The sequence below is a fragment of the Ursus maritimus genome, unplaced genomic scaffold (assembly GCF_017311325.1).
Source record: "Ursus maritimus isolate PB19 unplaced genomic scaffold, ASM1731132v1 scaffold_21, whole genome shotgun sequence".
In the NCBI taxonomy this organism is placed as follows: domain Eukaryota; kingdom Metazoa; phylum Chordata; class Mammalia; order Carnivora; family Ursidae; genus Ursus; species Ursus maritimus.
The window spans coordinates 33,270,660-33,289,151 of NW_024424564.1; the positions used below are offsets into that span (position 1 = coordinate 33,270,660).

The window sequence follows — 18,492 nt, forward strand, 5'->3', positions numbered from 1 at the left end:
GAATTGAAGTGCAGTGCACGTAAGAGGGTTAGAAACAGCACAAGTGCATATGGTGTGCTCACCAAGATGGATCATATGCAGGGTCAAAAAATAAGTCATAATAAAATTTAAAAGACTGAAATCTTGAAGGGTATGTTCTGTGACACCTACCTTATAAATTTAATAAACAAATTCACAGATAAAATTTATGAATAAAAATTAGGCAGAAAAATCTCCAAATATCTGGAAGTTAAACAATATAGTTCTAAATAATCCATGGATCAAAGAAGAAAACACAAGAGAAATTTTAAAATATTTCAAACTGATGACAACATATCAACATTTGTGGAATGCAAATAAACCAGTGCGTAGAGGAACTTAATAGTTTTAAATGTTTAATAGAAAAGAAGAAAGATACAACATCAGTTATCTAAGTGTCCACCTATACGAGCTCAAAAAAGAACAAATTGAATCCAAAGTAAGTAAAAAGAACAAAGAAAATAAATGAAAGAATAAGAGCAGAAATAACTTAGATATAAAACAAAACAAAATTAATAAAGTTAATCATTTGAAAAGATTATTAAAATCGGCAGAATCCTAGGAATACTGATGAAGAACAAAAGAAAGAATAGCATAAATAACTGACAGTGATGAAAGAGAGATATAACTACGGATCCTGTAGATATTAAAAGAAAAATAAGAGAATATTATGATTAATTTTTACTAATGAATTTGATAACTTTAAATGACGCGGACATGTTTATCACAAAGCACAGCTTAAATCTGACACAAGAAGCAATAGAAAAAATGAATTGTCCTAAATATATTTAAGAAAATGAATTTATAATTAGGAACTTTGAGATAAAGAAAACTTCAGACCCAGAATATTTCCCTGCAGAATTTGAGCAAACATATAAGGACAAAATAATAAATCATATACAAACATTTTTTAGAAGCGAAGCCAGCTCAACCCTGACAAATATGTCAAAAACAAAAGTATGAACAAATATCCCTGATGAACATAGACACAAAACGCCTTAATGAAATATTAGATAAATCCCAGCAATATAGGAAATATGCAAATGAGGTCTATAATATCTACAATTATACAAATGATAATCAAGTGGGTTTATCCCAGAAATGTAAGGGTAACATTTAAAGATCAATCAGGCAGTGCCTGGGTGGCTCAGTTGGTTAAGCGTCCAACCTTTGGTTTTGTCTCAGGTCGTGATCTCAGGGTGGTGAGATCAAGCATGATGTTGGGCTCCACACACAGTGTGTAGTTTGCTTGAGATTCTTTCCCTCATCTTTTCCCTCCCCATCTGCTCCTCCCCCTGTTCATGTGAGCTGTCTCAAATAAAAAAAATAAAAATCTTAAAAAAAACAAAGATCAATCAAGGTAATTCACCATATTAACAGGATAAAAGAGACAAATTATATGACCATTGAAATAGAGACAGCAAAGCATTTACAAAATTTGATATTGCTTTTTCCACCTGCTCTCCCTCCCCTTGAGTGCTGCTCTAGCTGCACTGGATTCCTGCTAAGCCAGGGCTGCTGTTCTCTTTCTCTGGCTACCATCATGATTATGTACCTGGACCTCACCAGCCATGATGAGATGTTCTCTGACATCTACAAGATTTAGGAGGTTGCAAATGAGCTGCGCCTGGAGGTGAAGGAGAAAATAATAGGACAGAAGGTACCATTGATGGAAATGTACTTCGCAGAACGCCACCAAGGCGAAGGTGCTGAAAGCATAGTAATCATTGATGTTGATATTGTCGGGAACCATTACTTACAGAAAACAAGCTTCACAAATGAAGCCTACAAGAAGTACATCGTAGATTATAGGAAATCAGTCTAAGGCAAACTTAAGGAACAGGGACCAGAAAGGGTAAACCTTTTAAAACAGAGGCTGCAGACAAATCAAGCACATCTTTGTGAATTCAAAACTACCAGTTCTTTATTGGTGAAAACATGAATCCAGATGGTGAACTGCCGTGAGGATGGTGTGACCCAAGATATGACTTTCTTTGAGGATGGTTTATAAATGAAAAAATATTAACAGAATGGCAATTACTTTAGATCTATCACCCGTCATCATTAACTGGCTGCTGCTTTTCACACATTCACACAACACCAGGACTTCGACAATTGGGTGATGTCATCATGATCTCTTCATTTATTTTAATGTTGATTTATTTGGAGTGGAGTCATTTCTTTTTTTTCAAAGAAAAAACCATATCATGTAGGTTGCCTAAAAATAAAATACATTTAAACTTATTTGAGAGAATACCTCTTGCTTTAATATGTATTTAAACTAATCTGTTTTATAGTGTTCTGGAGAAGATAGAGCCTGGTTGTAGACCACAAATAGAAAGCATAAGACTGTCTCCAGATAACTTCTACAGGGAAACTACTTCTGGGACTGGTATATTAAAAAACAACAACAAGAATTACAAGTTTTAATTCTAAGTTGAAGTAAAGGAAAAGACCATATTCATAGAGTACCAAATGTGAAGTGGATCATTATACATTTCATCAGCTACAAACAGAAGTAGTTAACTCTGGAAGAGATTATTAAAAGAATAAAAAGAGACTAATACAATTGGAAGCAAAAGAAAAACGATGTCATTGATGTTAAAGACTCTCAGCAAACTAGGAATACCTGATAAAAAGTAGTATCTACTGTTAACATCATACTTAATGATGATATATTGTGAGCTTCCTTCTAAGATTGGTAACAAAGCAAGGATGTCTGCTCATAACACTTTTGCTCAATATCATGCCAGAGATCCTGACAAGTGCAATAAGGCAGATACAAAAGACATGTGGATGGGAAGGGAATACTATGAGTTTTTACATAGAAAATTCTAACTATTTAGAACTCTATAAAGCAACGAGTAGAACTAATAAACAAAATAGCACATAAAGTCAATATAAAAAGTAAATTAAATTTCTTTGTACCAACAGAAAACAACTGGGAAATGAAAATTTAAAAGTACCATTCATAATATCAAATTTCTAGGACTATATCTAAGGAAATCTATGCCAGATTTTTGCACTGAAAATTATAATGCATTGCAGAAAAAAATTAAAGAAGATCTAAATAGACATGGAGATATAGCATGTTTATGAATCAAAAGACTTAATATTGCTAAGATATCATTTATTTCCAATTTGTTCTATTGATTCAGTGAAATTCTAATGAAAATTCTAACAGACATTTTTTTTCAGTGTAAATTGATGGTTCATTTTAAAACTTACAAGCAAATGCAAAGAAATGTGAATGGCCAAGAAAATCTTTAAAAAAAAAAACAAATTTGGAGAACTCCCTACCTGATTTCTAGGTTTATTAATGCTGTAGTAATTAGAAGAGTATGATATTGGCATAAAGAGAAACATATCAATGGAATAGAGAATCTTAAAATAGACTCATACATATGGTCAATATTTTACAAAGGTGTCAAAGCAATTCAAAGGACTCAAAAAAGAAATGACAACTCTTAGCCCCCAGATGTGTTCTTTAAAAATCATTTCCCACTAAAAGAAATAGGACTCCTTGGTGGGGGGAAAAAAAAGCTGATTACCTTTTCTATGTGAACTATACTTGAGGATAGCCAAATAGTTAACAGTCAAGGAAGAGAAATTTTTCTTTATAGAATTTTCAGGTTAATGAAGAAAGAATGTTGAAATTAGAAAATCAGGATTTTGCAATTCTTTATGAATCAATGGGGGGATGAACAGCACCAGTGAAGTATACTTGTTGGAAAAAAATCAAACTGGAAGCAGAGCAAGCATTTAAGTCTAACCAACAATTTACAGAAGATCCAGGGGACAGAGAAACATTTAGAATGAAACTATGGGCATGCATCTATAGAAATTCCAACTATGGAAACTACAAGACAAACAACCTGGTTTCTTCAACAAAAAATTGAAGTAAAAAAAGAGGAGATGAAACCTATAGATTAAAAAAGACTTAAGAGACATAAATAATTGCAGTGTTTGGACCTTAGTTTGATCCCATTTCAAACTAATGCACTCAGAAATTTATAAGGTATAAAGGAAATGTGAACACTGATTATTCAATAATGTTTTGAAGGATTTTTTGCTAATTTCTTCTGTTAGGTGGGATTATATTATTGTGGTTATGTTTCTGTAAAAATAATTCTTGTCTTTTTAGAGACACGTGATGAAGTATTTATAGATCAATTAATATAATTTTGGGGATGTAATTCAAAATACTGGGGGAAGTAGGTATATGTACAGATGAAACCAAGTAAGTCCCAAAAGTCGATAATTGGTTGAAGCTGGTTGTGGGTACATAGGGCCTCAGTATATTATTTTCTCTGCTTTTGTAAGAGTTAGAAATTTTCTTTAATAAAAAGTTTTTTTTTTTAATTACACATGACCCATACTTAATCTTCAGAACATAAAGACTGGTCTTGACCATGCCAGAAACTTCACTTTCCATATGTTATTTTCATCCCCAAATGCCAGTGCTGTTTATTTCTCAAAATTGTTGGGTAATGTTGCCAAAATTAGGAAGTAAATAGGTAATACTTTTTTCCTTCTCTCTTGATGGTTGGAGATAAAATATCAGCTTTGTTGTTGATGAAAGCTATATTGGAAGGTATAGTAACCACAGAGGGTCCCTATCCTTCAACCCAGAGGTAAACTTACCATGTAGGCATAGGCATGAATAAGTGATAGCAGATATCCCTCTTCCTCAGGGATGGCTCAGGAAAGTTATTTCAGTTGGACCCAGGATATTTACCCATGTCTGAAGAAAGAACATGTCATCTTATAGGCAGGCAGGCTCTGACAGAGCAGTCACCTGGGAAGAGTTGAGTGAGGCAGGCTTGATTTCTTCTACACTGACCAAGAGGATTGAGTAAAGGCCAAGAGTGCCTCCACCTGGAACCCTGAGGTCAAAGAAATGGAGATAACCCCTTATGCAGCTCTGTGCTGCTGAAAGTCTTATTGTAGAATCAGTGGGTAGAGGGATGGAGCTCCTAACATCAATAAAATGGAAACTACCCTGTATTGAGTATGTCTCATGTGCCAGTGACTGTGCTAAGGAGGCAAATTCACAGAAGTCACTTATGGCACACCTGTTATTCACAGCTACACAAGACTGACTTGAGGCATTCATATTACATTGCACAGCCAAATGACTCCCTAGGTCTCTTCCAACCTCAAGGACCATGAATCTTGTTAGAGGTGTTTGTCCTCTACTTCTGTTGGTACCTTCCCTTCCCTATGCGTGGATTACCCTTAATAGTAAAACCAGCTTAAGAGGGGCTGGTCTTAAGTTACCAACTATTTCTTGGCTGCAACCTGGCTTATAGGTGGATCTAAGGGGTTTTGTTTGCCTTAAGAATTTCTAAGGATATACACAAATGCATCAGGGACTCCTGGGAAATGAATACATTAGTTACATAGTACCTCTAACTTAGGCAAAACCAGGGTTTTCCAGAAGATTTCCTCCTCTATAGGTTTGACCTTTGCATCAGGGAATTGGACTATTATGCCACAAACTGATGAATGTAACCAATGTATTATGGAAACTTAATAATTTGTATATACTAAAACCTATTCTTCAAAACTTTATCTTATTTGTTTAATATCCTTACTTACATAGGTAGTGACTGTGGACCAGTAAGTGTGGACCTCAGTCTGTCCTAATATGGTAATGACTAGCCATATGTGGCTATTTAAAGTTAAGTTTAAATTAATTAAAATTAAATGAAATTAAAAATCCAGTTGCAATGGTCATATTTCAATAGCTCCAGTATCCACACATGCTTGGTGGCTACTATATCAAGCAACACAGACATAGTACATTTCCATCATCATAGAAAGTTCTGTTAAATAGCAATGCTCAAGCTTTGATTTGCATAATAAAAACATTTAAATTTTTTAATCTTCAGTTCTTTTTCTGTTATATTTTCTATCACATTCAGTTTTCAGAAAAAAAAATGTGAGGTAAAATCTGAAAATACATACATTTTTTCCCCATATGCTACTTGCAGGTTATTGAAGAAAAAGGGGAGTTCAGCGTTCCAAGCTGCTACGGAAATATTAAAAATGATAATGGTGGTTCTAGCCTTGATTTTGAGCATATTTTAGATGATGTAAATGTGGTTGATTTGAAATGGATCCATAACTTTGTGTTGAAATCTCTGGAACTTTTATATCAAGTGGAAAAATGGGAAACACTGGTATCACTTGCTATCCAATTCAATACAATTTCACAGTAAGTATTGCCGTAAGGACAATTAAGAGTGATAAGCTTTCATTTAAAAAAATGCATTTTAACGTCTGCTTTTTAATGTATTTCTACCGCTCTCCAGTGAGAGATTCACAGAGCAAGTGACACCACTCCTGGTATATGCGCAGCGTCAGCTTCTTCTAAGAATATCCAAGTTCAATGGCCCAGATATTACCCAACAACCTTGTGCAAGATATGAGGCTGAATACAAAGAGAAGGTGAGTTTGGCTCTATTATTCAGGTAGTTGTGATTTTTGATGAGTGCACATATAAAATACAAAGATTTAGGGATCGGATAAATATTATTTTGACTTAGGCATTTATCATTCAAATCAACAAATGTTATTGAGAGCCTGCTATGTGCCAATATTTTCCAGGTACAGGGTAAACAAAAATTAAGTCCTTGTACATAGGAAACTTGCATTCAGGCCAGAGCCGGTATATTCATTAGGCACAGTGAGGACATTGTCTAGGGCCACAGAACTTTTAGAGGCCCACTAAATGTGTTAATTTTTTTTAATGTGAAGAAAAAAGTAACTTTTAGGTTGAAGAAAATGTTTTCATTTTTACTATTACTATATTTTATATTTATGCCAACTTAATCATACGATATAATTTTTAATAGTTTTTATGGAGGTGTGGGCCCATGAAAGTGAAAGTGTGTAAGGACCATGAAAGTCATGGTGCAGCTATGAGTTAGGTAGAGGAAAGGGAAGTAAATTCCTTCCTTTATTTATTTAATAAATGTGTATCAACTATCTAATATCAGAGCCATGGCATGCAGTTATATAGTTTGCATCCTAGCCCAGGGCCCCCAGTGTATGTGAAGACTGAAATCTAGTCCCACCTCCCACACCACTCTGTGTGCTTGTGGTGTTGGCGGCCACACAGTGAGGGCTCCTTTTTCTTCTCACAGAGGTTCCTTACAGCCCTTGCATATTCTTGCGTCCTGCATATTCTAACACAATGAGAATACAGTCTGAGTTCTTGCTTTGTGGAGTTTAATTTTAGAGGGGTAGAGGTAGGGCCAGATAATAACATGTAAACAGATACATGAACAGATTTATGATCATTATGAGCTCTCTGAAGAGAATAAAATGGGTCCATGCGTTAGAGATAAGTGGCGTGGGAGGTGGAAATTTGGAATCCCTCTTGGAAACGGTAACTTCTGTTGAAAAATGGCCAGCCATACATAAGAGAGGGCCTTCCAGCCCAAGGGAAGAACAAGGGCAAAAGCCGTGAAGTGGGACAGGAAGAAGGTCTGAGTGGCTGGAATGTCACAGACAGGGGAGAGGGTGAGAACGGGGGCTTTGCTTCTTCCTCTTCTCCCCAATGTCTTAATGTTACTTTGTTCTTGTCCTCCTGTCTTTATCCACATCCTCTCCCTTGGTGAGCTTATTCAGTCTGTGGCTCTAAGTACTGTCTTTATGATAATGACTTTTGAAATTACAGCTCCAGTCTAGACCTTTCTCCTGAATTCTGTGTTGACATGTAATTCCCTGTATCAGTCAGGGTTCAATTAGGGAAGCAGAACCAGTAAGATCTATTACCTATCTGTCTATCTATTTTTCTATCTGTCATATATCTATCAAGATTTATTTATTTATTTATTATTTAAAAAAAATATTTTATTTATTTATTAGAGAGAGACAGCCAGCGAGAGAGGGAACACAAGCAGGGGGAATGGGAGAGGAAGAAGCAGGCTCATAGCGGAGGAGCCTGATGTGGGGCTCAATCCCATAACGCCAGGATCACGCCCTGAGCCGAAGGCAGGCGCTTAACCGCTGTGCCACCCAGGCGCCCCTCTATCAAGATTTATTACAAGGAATTGGCTTATGTGATTGTGGGGGCTGGCCAGACAAGTCCAAAATTATAAGGTGGTTAGTCAAGATCATGGGCAGGAAGGAAACTCACAGGTGTGGCCAGAAGCTGTTATCCTTAGGCAGTCAGTGAGGGATGATCCAGTGAGTAGACCTGGATGCTGTTTGGAGTCTGGAGACCTCCAGCACATCAAGGACTCACTTGCTTAGGTCAGGCCCACTGAAGATAATCTCTTTAGTTTAAAGGAAATTTATTAGGGACTTTAATTAGTATCTGTGAAATCCCTTCATAGTAGCAGCTAGATTAGTGTTTGAATAGCTGAGATGAAGTGTGTATATGCTACAAAATGGATACTTCCCTCCCTTTTATACTCATAGTTTAGCCTAACCAAGTTGACCCATCAAAATCCATCATGCTGCCTAATCAACATGATCTCTTAGATGTCTAATACACTTCTGAAATTTAGTATATTTCAAACAAACCTGTTCTGACAAGTCTTCCCCACTTCAATTGATGACAACACTGTTCTCCTAGTTGCTCGGGCCAGATACCTTAGAGACCTCCCAGACTCCTTTCTTACTTTCATTACCCCACTTCAAATTGGTTATCAAATCTACCTTCAAAATGTATTCAGAACCTGACCACTTATCACTACCTCCACCACTCCTACTCTGATCCAAGCCCCTGCTATATTTGCTTGGGTTCATGCAATGACTTCCTAATTAATCATCTTGCTTCCAGCCTCCCTGAATCCGTGCCTCCAGCCTATAGTCTATTCTTAATGCAGCGGGTAGAATGACCCTTTAAAAACCTAAGTCAGATCATGTCATTCCCCCTCTTTAAACCCTATAGCAGCTTCCCATCTGATTCAGAGATAAGGTGAACATCCTTATCATGGCCTTAATGCCCCACACATTCCCTTGTGATCTCCAGTGACTCAACTCTCAGTACTCCCTTGCAGGTTTCAGCTGCTCTGTTCTTTAACACTTCCTGCCTTGGGATCCTCCCATTTGCTGCTCCCCTGCTTGGGTCGCTTCTCCCCCAAATATCCACACTGATTTTTTTCTCATCTTTTTTCTAGTCTTTGCTAAATGTCACTTTCTGTGTGAGGACTGTTCCCACTATCCTATATAAAATTATGTACCTGTTTGCTCTATTTCTCTCTATAGTATTTATAACTCTTTAATATACTCTATAATGTACTTCTCTATTTTCTTCATTATATTACTACTTCCTCTAGAATAAGTTCCATAAGAATAGGAACTTCTGTTTGCTTTGTCACTGTATTATCCTTGAGCTTGGAGTAGTGACTGACACATAATAAGTATTCAATTAAGATTTATTTAATGAAGCTGGGAGGTGGGAAGGACTAGGTAAAATAGGGCCTTATTAGGCTGCGGGAAGGAATTTACATTTTATTAGACTGTTTACATCTCATTGTACAAATACCTACAAGGGACAATAAAGAAGCAGCATCTACATCGGACTGAGATTCAGAGAGGTCTGTATTTTGAGAAATAGGTTAGTTTAAGGAATAGGAATGAGAAACAAAGGTTCTTAGACCTTTTTTTTTTTTTTTTTTTTTAGAGAGAGAGAGGGAGAAAGCAGGTTCACCCACTAGCAGGGGAGGGGCAGAGGGAGAGGGAGAGAGAGAATCCAAAGCAGGCTCCATGCTCAGTGTGGAGCCTGATGCAGGGCTTGATCTCACAACCCTGAGATCGTGACCCAGGACGAAATCAAGAGTTGGATGCCTAACTGACTGAGCCACCCAGGTGTCTCAGTTCTTGTACCTTTAAAAAGAATTTCCTTTTATCTAAAATTTTTCTGATTTCAGGTATTTTATAATTTTAGGACTTAAGTATCTGTTGGAAAATAAATTTTTAAAATACTACAGAGGAAGTTAGTTCTGAAAAACTTCACTAGGGAAGTTTAAATTGCATTCATTATGAGTACGGTGGAAAAATCAGCCACTGGAAAAGCAGCCTATATTTTAGATATGTTTCAACTTGCATAATAGAAGATATATTTAGACTAGTGGATTTATAGAATATCAGAAAATCATATTCTAATTGCTCTACATAATTTGCCTAATGCTCCTCCAGCTGTGCTGAACAAAAGAAATATAAAAAGTCATGTGGCTGCTTTTTTTCCCTGAAAGTTGTCGTGATCGAGCGCTACTTTGCTAGCTTTTATTGTAGCATCGCTTTGTATTTCTTCTTTTTGACAAGTGAAAAGTAAGATAAACATTTTACGTAAGCCCAATTTTTAGCCATAAATGCCTGACCAAATAATATTTTGTTTTCCTTTTTCCTTTTTAAGATAACCTGCCGAAATTTCATTGGGAAGCAGCTCAAGATTAATCCTTCAACCAGTGAAGTGACAGATACAGAAAACTGCACAGATGTCCTGAAAAAGTTTATCTATTCAGGTTGGAACCATTTTAGCTGGGAGCTTTTTTAAAGCAAAGTTTGCTGTTGTGTTCTGCATGTGAGCTCTTCCATAATTAAAATGTTTGCGAAATCTCTTTTGCAGGCTTATTGGACTGAAAAGAACCCATTTGATATTTACCATCTTATGTTGCTATAAATGTCAGATAAGGGGAATTAAAACATGTGTTTATTAGTTTAATATGTAAATTAAAGAAGGGAAAGAAAAAGAGAAAGGAAAATTATTTGAAAAAGAAGCATGGAAAAAGACTTTTGTACATTTTCCCGTTTTTATTTCACTTGGGAACTCTTCAAATTGACCTGTTGCTATTCTCTTTGAAGCTCTGTCTTGACTCTCATAATAACTCTCATTCCCATAACCAATGTAGATTTTTCTCCTATTGGCTCTATCATGGTTATGTTGTAGGTCTTTACACTAGAGCACAGGAGAAGACAAGAGGACATCATGGCTCCTTTGCTTCCAGCTGAGAAGCCCTCTTGGAATATTTTGGCAGTGTAGCTTATAGGATTGCAGCTATAGAATAAGATGAAAATGGAGGATAATGCTTTCTCTCAATTGCACTTGTCCTGTGCCTCTGATTCTGGTACAGGAAAGGAATGCAAATCTTCCCTTTGCCATGTTAGGATTCTTTCACTGATTTATCTGTTGATTTTATGTTATGTATGTGTGTAGGTATGTAATCATCTATTCCTTTATTGAGACAGTTAGGCAGCCATTCAGTCATTCCGCAAACATTTACTGAATGTCTACTGTGTGTTAAGTGCTGTACTGGGTACTGAGACTACAAAGAGACAAAGATTTATTGAGATTAAAGATTTGTTATCCTGGAATTTACAACCCATTGAAAGAGACTGATAAATAAACCAGACACTAAGGTATAGAGTGACAAGAGCTGTCATATTATGATTACCCCTCCTGTTTTCCACTGTAAGCAGTAGTAGTAAACAGCATCGCTGTGGAGAGACTGTGTAATTTGGCGGGGCTAAAGAAAAAAGGAAAAGGCAAAGCTGAGGTTAGAAAGGTTGGCAGGAGGGCCTTAGAAGGCAGGATAAAGAGATGCAGGTCTATCTGGAGGGCTGAAGGGAGCTAGTTATAAGGATTTAAAGAAGGTCAGTGAAATGATTGTATTTGCACTCTTGAAAGAACCTTAGGCAGCAGCGTGGGGAATCAATTGAAAGCATAGCACATGGAAGCAGAAGAGCAGCTACTCCTAACTTGTGCATTAAAGAGGTGGTGAAGCTCTGGACTTAGGCAAGGAGAATACAGGAGTAGACAGATATGAGAGAAGGGCCGAGGAAATCCCCAGGACTGTGTTCTATACTGGTTAGATGAGGATGGGAGGAACCCAAGATGCCTTGGTTTCTGGCCTGGGTGGCTAGATGGATATGATGTCTTCACTCTACAGGAAAACTGAAGGGAGGAACAGGTCAGAGAAAGTTACTTTGGAAGTACTGAGTTCGAGGTGCCAGGATGATAACTGAGTAAAACTATTCAATATATGGTTAGATAGACTGGTCAGGCATTCAGCAGAGATTTATATTTTCATCATCAATATATTGGTGGTGGTTGAAATCCGGGGCTTGTATAAGGTCACTCTGGGAGAGTTTTATGGAGTGTAGACCTGAGGATGGCCTCACTTTGGAAGCTGTGTCATTCAGCTATACAGTAGTAATAAACAACCCCCAAATCTCATTGCTTTCACACAAGGGCAAGTCCATTTTTTTGCTCACGCTACTGTGTTTGATGAGTTGAGTACTGACCTGCTGCTCATCATAGGTTGATGGAATCTCCATCTTGATGTAAGTTTCCATGATTGTTTCCAAGGCAAAAAGGAGAACATGAATTCACTCTCTAGAGGAGCCATACTGAGAGGCTAGGGCAGAAGGGAAGGAGAGAATTGGCCCATATACAGGAAGTTTATAGGTGGTAAGGACAGAAGTTGAAGGTATTCTCATTGGGTCCTGAAGATTTTCTTAACAAAGCAAGGGGTTGAGAGCATAGCCAAGGTTGCTAGGGTAGGAGATTTCAGGAGGAATGTGAAAGAGTGGCCTGGCCCCCGAGGGAAATAGAAAGGAGATAGAAGGGCTTCAGAGCAGCATAGAGGCTCCAGTTGAGGGAGTTGGTGACCTTGAAATTGTGAGTTTTACCACCAATGATAAATCAAATTATTCCCTCATATTCATTAAACAATGGAGTTCCAATCAGAGTGTGATTAATCCTGGTTATGTTCTTTTTTTCTTGATCACATCTGTCGAACCTCTGGAGATCTCTCGATTTGGGATCTACAGTTCAGAATGTGATTTATATTATCCCTTCCATCCTAAAAACAATGGGCAACAAATGTGAGAAAATGTGTCAAAAAAGCTTATTATCAAAAATGATGACTAGCACCTAAAGGGATAAGAAAAATATGCCTAGCATGTGTGACCAGTACGTCTTATAAGTGGAGGATGCAATATATACTTTGCCTTCTTGTTGTTAAAGCTACATTTGGAAAGGCAAGATGGCAGGTGGTGGGACAGAAAGGGAGGTAGGTCGGATCAGGTTACTGTGATGATTTGGGTTGATTCTCAATGGTGGTGGAGCTATAGTCAGTTTGAGCAATGACTACAGCAGAAATATTTGAATGGATAAAATCTAAAAAATATTGTAGTGGCAGTAATAATGAATTGGGCCACGCACTATATTGAGCCGATTGTAACCATTAGCTTTTTAAATTTTTACACTTCTAGGGGGTAGATGTTATGCTTACATTACAGATGAGAAAATTAAATGTTACTAGTAAGTAGGAGGACCTTGGTTCAAATCCTAGTCTGTCTGATTGCTTAGACTGTAAGTGCTCCACCAAACTACTTGACCTGTTCACCATTTGTCCTCTTTCAGGTTAGTCTCTCCTGTAAACTGATAGCACTCAGAAAAATTTTGCTATACATCAGTGGTCATGAGAGACAGATACTTTATTCTGACTTACTGTGATAGTATGGTAGTTTTTAGATGACCCTGTATATTACTTGTAAGTTTTACATTGAGCCATTATCATTAAAATCTTGGCATCCAACTTACAGCTCTTTATAAGACTCTAGGACCTCTGTGACTAGGAGCATATTTTGGCTCACGCTTTGGGGCTTATTTGACAAATTTTTAGGAGGGTGAATTTTTTTAGTGTCCTGAACTCAGATCATTAACATGTTTACAAGCATGATGGGTCTTAGGTATGTCATCATGACATGTTTGCAGTACCTTGGAAAGACCATGTGTACTTTTGCTGGTTTCCACACCAGATTGCTGCTTTAGAACATCATAGATTTTCTTTTGGCATAAGAGCATTGGGCGGTAATGCTTGATACATTTAATTCTTCAGAACAGATATTGTAATGCTCCAGTGCCTATGAACATTTGGTGTTCTCATTATTTAACAGCATTCTATTCTCCCTCTATTTAATAATGCATATGTACTTTGGTATAGTCTCTGTAGGATGTGGAGAAGTGAGAATACCTCACTTTATAGATTATTTTTTATATGGATGAGTAACTTGCCTGCATGTTAAACTTCACAGGGGAGATAACTATGAATATGCCTTTTATCGTAGCTGTTTTTGCATTCTGTCTAGGATCTGTTTCTTTAGTTTTGACCTTATTGGTATTTAAGTTATCTCTGATAGGGTTCTTCAGACTTCAGATATGTTGGAATTTCAACCTTTGGCAAGTGTGTTTTGTTACTGACTCTGGACTTTTGGATTGGTATGACCAATTGTATAGAAAGCAGCCCAAATTTTATAGTATTCCCTGGGATTCTTCCTTGGTGGACCCATCTCTCAGGAGTCATTGGTACTTCAGTTGTTTTGTTTTTTAAGATTTATTTATTTATTTTAGAGAGAGAGAGAGAGAGAGAGTGAGGGAGGGAGTGTGAGGGGAAGGGGCAGAGGGAGAGGGAGAGAGAATCCTCAAGCAGACTCCCTGCTGCGCTTAGTGTCCTATGTAGGGTTTGATCCCACGAGCATGAGATCATGACCTGAGCTGAAATCAAGAGTCAGAGGCTCAACCAACTGAGCCACCCAGGTGCCCTGGCATTCAGTTTTAATGAGTGCATTTGTACAATAAGAGACACAGTAATTCTTTTCTTTATTTTTCTCCTTCCTCCTTCTTTTCTTCCTTTTCTCCTCTTTCTCCTTCCTTCTCTTTCTTCCCCACCCTCCTCTTCTTCCTCCTCCTCCTCCTTCACCTTCTTCTTCTGACCTATTTCTAACTATTGAGGTTTTTAGTGCCTTTGAAATAGCTTCTTGAATTATTCATGAAAGTTTTCAGAGAGGAGCTCCCCTTGAGACAGAAGTAAGGCCAGGCCTCTGAAGCTAATGATACTTCTTCATTGCTTTCACTAGTTACCTTGTGTAGGTAGTCACAAAATCACCAGTAGAGTCCTAGTTAGACTACAAGAAAAAAGGTTTTATAAGGCTTGAAAAAAGGAAAAAAAAAAAAAAACCAAAGTAAAATATAGTTTAGGAAAAATACAAGGAGGAATGATTTATAAGTGGATATTTGATAAAAAGTAGCAGGGTGATTTTATTCAGACCACACATTTTAAAGACTGCAAGCATCTCCTGTCTCTTCTGTCCTTTTGATTGCCTCCAAATACAATCATGCCTTTGTGGATTTTTATTCCAGAATGAAAGCTCTATGAGAGCAAGGAGTGTGTCTGTTTTGTTCACTTATATCTCTTCAGTGCCTAGCACAGCACCTAATACTAGTAAGTGCTCAATATATATTTTAAAAACACATGACTAACAGCCAGTGTATAGCCTCCATCTATTGGTTGCTTCACTATGCTGGACACTTTACACGCAGGTTAAAACAATAACCCTCGGAGGTAAATATTATCATCCCAATTTTAACAGAGTTTGAAAACTAAGGCTTAGAGAAGGTAACTGTCTCAAAATATTAATATGTGAGGGCTTCCACCTTCTGCCTTTTCCTTTGCTTTCTTCACTTCTTTCCCTGATCTCACTAAGGAGAAAAAGATAAAAGACAAGCTCATGAATTCTTGTAGGAAAAACAAAAACAGTGCAGAAGTCTTACCATCTTTAGGGCATTGTGCATAAGGGTGGGGGTGGGAGGAGTCGGGGCATGTCTTTTCTCCCTGTCTGGATCATGCAGGACTGTGCATGGGTAGAGGGGAATTAAGAGAGCAAGAGGGCGGGCGTAGGACAAAGTGGACAAGACAGTGAAATTGGTGGGAAGAAGAGAGCTCCTGGGGAGTTTATAAGAGCTTCTGTCACCTAACTATTTGATTCTCTTAAATGTGTGATAAGGCAAGTGTGTCAAGAGTGAACTTGCTGGGGGGACAAGTGCTTCTCTCAACATACCATGTACCTGGTCTGACTAGAGCCTCCAAGATTTCTAGACATTTCAATCTGCATTGCAGTAGATTGAAAGATGTCTCTATGGCCATAGAAAGTAACTCTGCCACTAACTCTAACAGGACCTGCCTGGGCTCAAGAGGACCCCAGTCTTCTTCTCTCATTAACTTTTCTTAGGCTTATTTATGTCCTATTCTCAAAGGTCTCTGTACTCAAATTAGCAAGCCTCAAATCTGGGTCACTGCCAGTTACCCAAGATTTGATGCCCTCTGGCCAGCTATCTGGGAAAGGCACTCACAAGTTGCTATACTAGTCTCAAAGCTTCAGATTTTACAGGGGCCATTCACCTGTTCAACTTGTTGAAGGAATAAATTCCTATGTTATTTTATCTTTATTATCTGAAGCTTGTATTCGTTCTGTCTTGTACACTGTTTCATGGTGTGTGGCCGAAAATCTGCAGCCTGGTTACAGGGACTGCTACTTCCTCTCCAGGGACCTCGCGGCCAACCTCTGCCAACATCTCCTCTTTCCGCTCATTTTTCAGGACTGTTTTTAGTTCCACTCCCTTTTATGGCCTCATCTTCCTTTCCTCTGCATCCTCCAATATTAGAAACCTGTCTTTGCCTTCTTTTAAGAGAGCACTTACCCACCCAGGCTTCTTTGTTTCCTCCTTTCGTCTCTTTCCCAAGGCACCTCTGCTTTGAAGAGGCTGCTAAAAAGGAGTAGATTATTTCATCTTTTATGATCAGCAAAAGAAAAAGTAGGAGGCTTCATAAGGAAAATTGGCAAGATCTAAAGTTATTTGCATTTCATAGGAATCAAAAGTTTTCTAAGTTTTTTTTTTTTTTTTTAAGAACTTTCAAATATACCACAGAAATTTGATCTGAACGTTGAAACACCTGCTGCAAACTTGGGGGCTTTGAATTTAGCAGCTTTAGTTTGGGACCAAGAAATTCTCTGAATTAGAGAGTCTTTTGCTACTAGTTGGCTTGCTGCAGCATTTCATCCCTCGTTACGCTTCTCTTTCTTTTCAGAATATAGTCACGCCAAAGAGCTCGTCTGTGTGCCCGTAGATGTGACGGATACTTTGAGATGTTTTAGAGAGACCCTGGAAAAATCCAAATATCATAACAGATCAATCCGACACAGCAGAAAATTGCTTTCATTACTCCTTGCCCAGACACAAGGTAAAATCCTTGCTCTGTATCCCTTGCTCTTTATTTATGGGGGGACACTACCCTGTGGATCTACCATATTCTGCCATAGGTCCCTTCTTTCCCCACTGACATGCCCACTCCCTCCTGCCCTTCACTTTCTTCTTCTTGTCTAGTGGATCACGTCTTCTCTCTCACACACGTCATTCCAACCAAAGACTGTGTCATTCATCTGCTTTGATGCTTTCTGTGAAATGAGCATACTCCCTTGAGTAGATACAAAAACAGTATTTGTTAATTTTTTGGTTCTGTACATCTACGTTCTCACCTATCTCTTTGCAAGTATGGTGCTATAGTCTTTTTAAAAATTTTTTCTCAAGTAGATGACTTGATTCATACTGACTAAACTAGAACCTATTACCAAAACCCCAGTTCATCAGTGTCAAGGAAACAGATGCATTTTAATTTAAGCATCAACAAGATTTCTTATTAATGTCATAGATTTTGGTCTTAGAGATTTCTTTTAGGTGAAAACAAGATATGCACTATCATTGGTTACATCACATTTATTTGTTTTCTTCCTTCACAACATTTACTGATTTGTGAACTCAATCAAAGCAGGGCTCTGAGTGGTTAAGTGATAACCCCAGAGAGGAAGAATATACTCAAATTTAGGTGGGGAAAAATCTTGAGTTATGTATGTTTGGGTTATTAAAAATTTGTTTAAAATCCTAATATATGTTTATGATCCTTTCTATTCAAATTTATTGGAATAATAAAAATAAGCTTAAAGAATAAACTTAAATTAAGAAACTTAAAATATTTTAAAGTTATGAAAAATAGATTTAAATGTAAACCTAAGATGCTACTACTCACTGAACTGATCTTTCAGAAATTTGAACAAATCTTGTTTTTCACAATCACTGACAGAAGTTTTATTTATGTATGTATATATGTATGTATGTATTTGCTGTTGTTGCTGCCCCTACTCACCCCAAAAAAGCTCTTGGTATGCCTTGTACCCACAGATTTTGTTGTATTGTCTATAGACTCATATTAAATTAGCTCTCTATATTATGTTTAAACTTCTTTCAGTTATGGCATATATTAATAATGGGTAAGGGCATGAATAAAAAAAGCAAATATAATTCCTAAGAATGGATTATACTGGTTCACCCTGAATCTCACCTGGTATTAAAATATTCTCAGCAGTTTATCCCCAGTCCTTGGGCTGCAGACTTCAAACTCCACATTAGCTTCTCTTCCTCTGCAGCTTTTGACTACTTCCCGTAGAATAGTTTTCCTTTTTTTCTTGTGTGTTCTCTGATCTTATAAAGAGACCGATTCTTTCCCACTTTCCCCCCTTAGGTCAGAACTAACTATGTGTTGCTTCTATCCCAGAGGTCTCTGCCCCAGAGGCAGACTAACATCTGACTGTTGGAAGCCCTTAAAAAAAGGCAAA

General features: G+C 37.5%; 1 protein-coding gene and 1 pseudogene across 1 annotated transcript in view; both read left to right on the top strand.

Moving 5' to 3' along the window:
• The window catches only part of CFAP54 (cilia and flagella associated protein 54), a 286,069-nt gene that overhangs the window by 140,538 nt on the left and 127,039 nt on the right, over positions 1–18,492 (top strand). Inside the window, exons 36-39 of the mRNA XM_040637071.1 lie at positions 6,015–6,238; positions 6,336–6,471; positions 10,394–10,502; positions 16,911–17,063. Coding sequence (XP_040493005.1) covers positions 6,015–6,238; positions 6,336–6,471; positions 10,394–10,502; positions 16,911–17,063 — 622 coding nt within the window. The remainder of the gene's footprint in view (positions 1–6,014; positions 6,239–6,335; positions 6,472–10,393; positions 10,503–16,910; positions 17,064–18,492) is intronic.
• Positions 1,326–2,044, top strand: LOC103660159 (annotated as a pseudogene).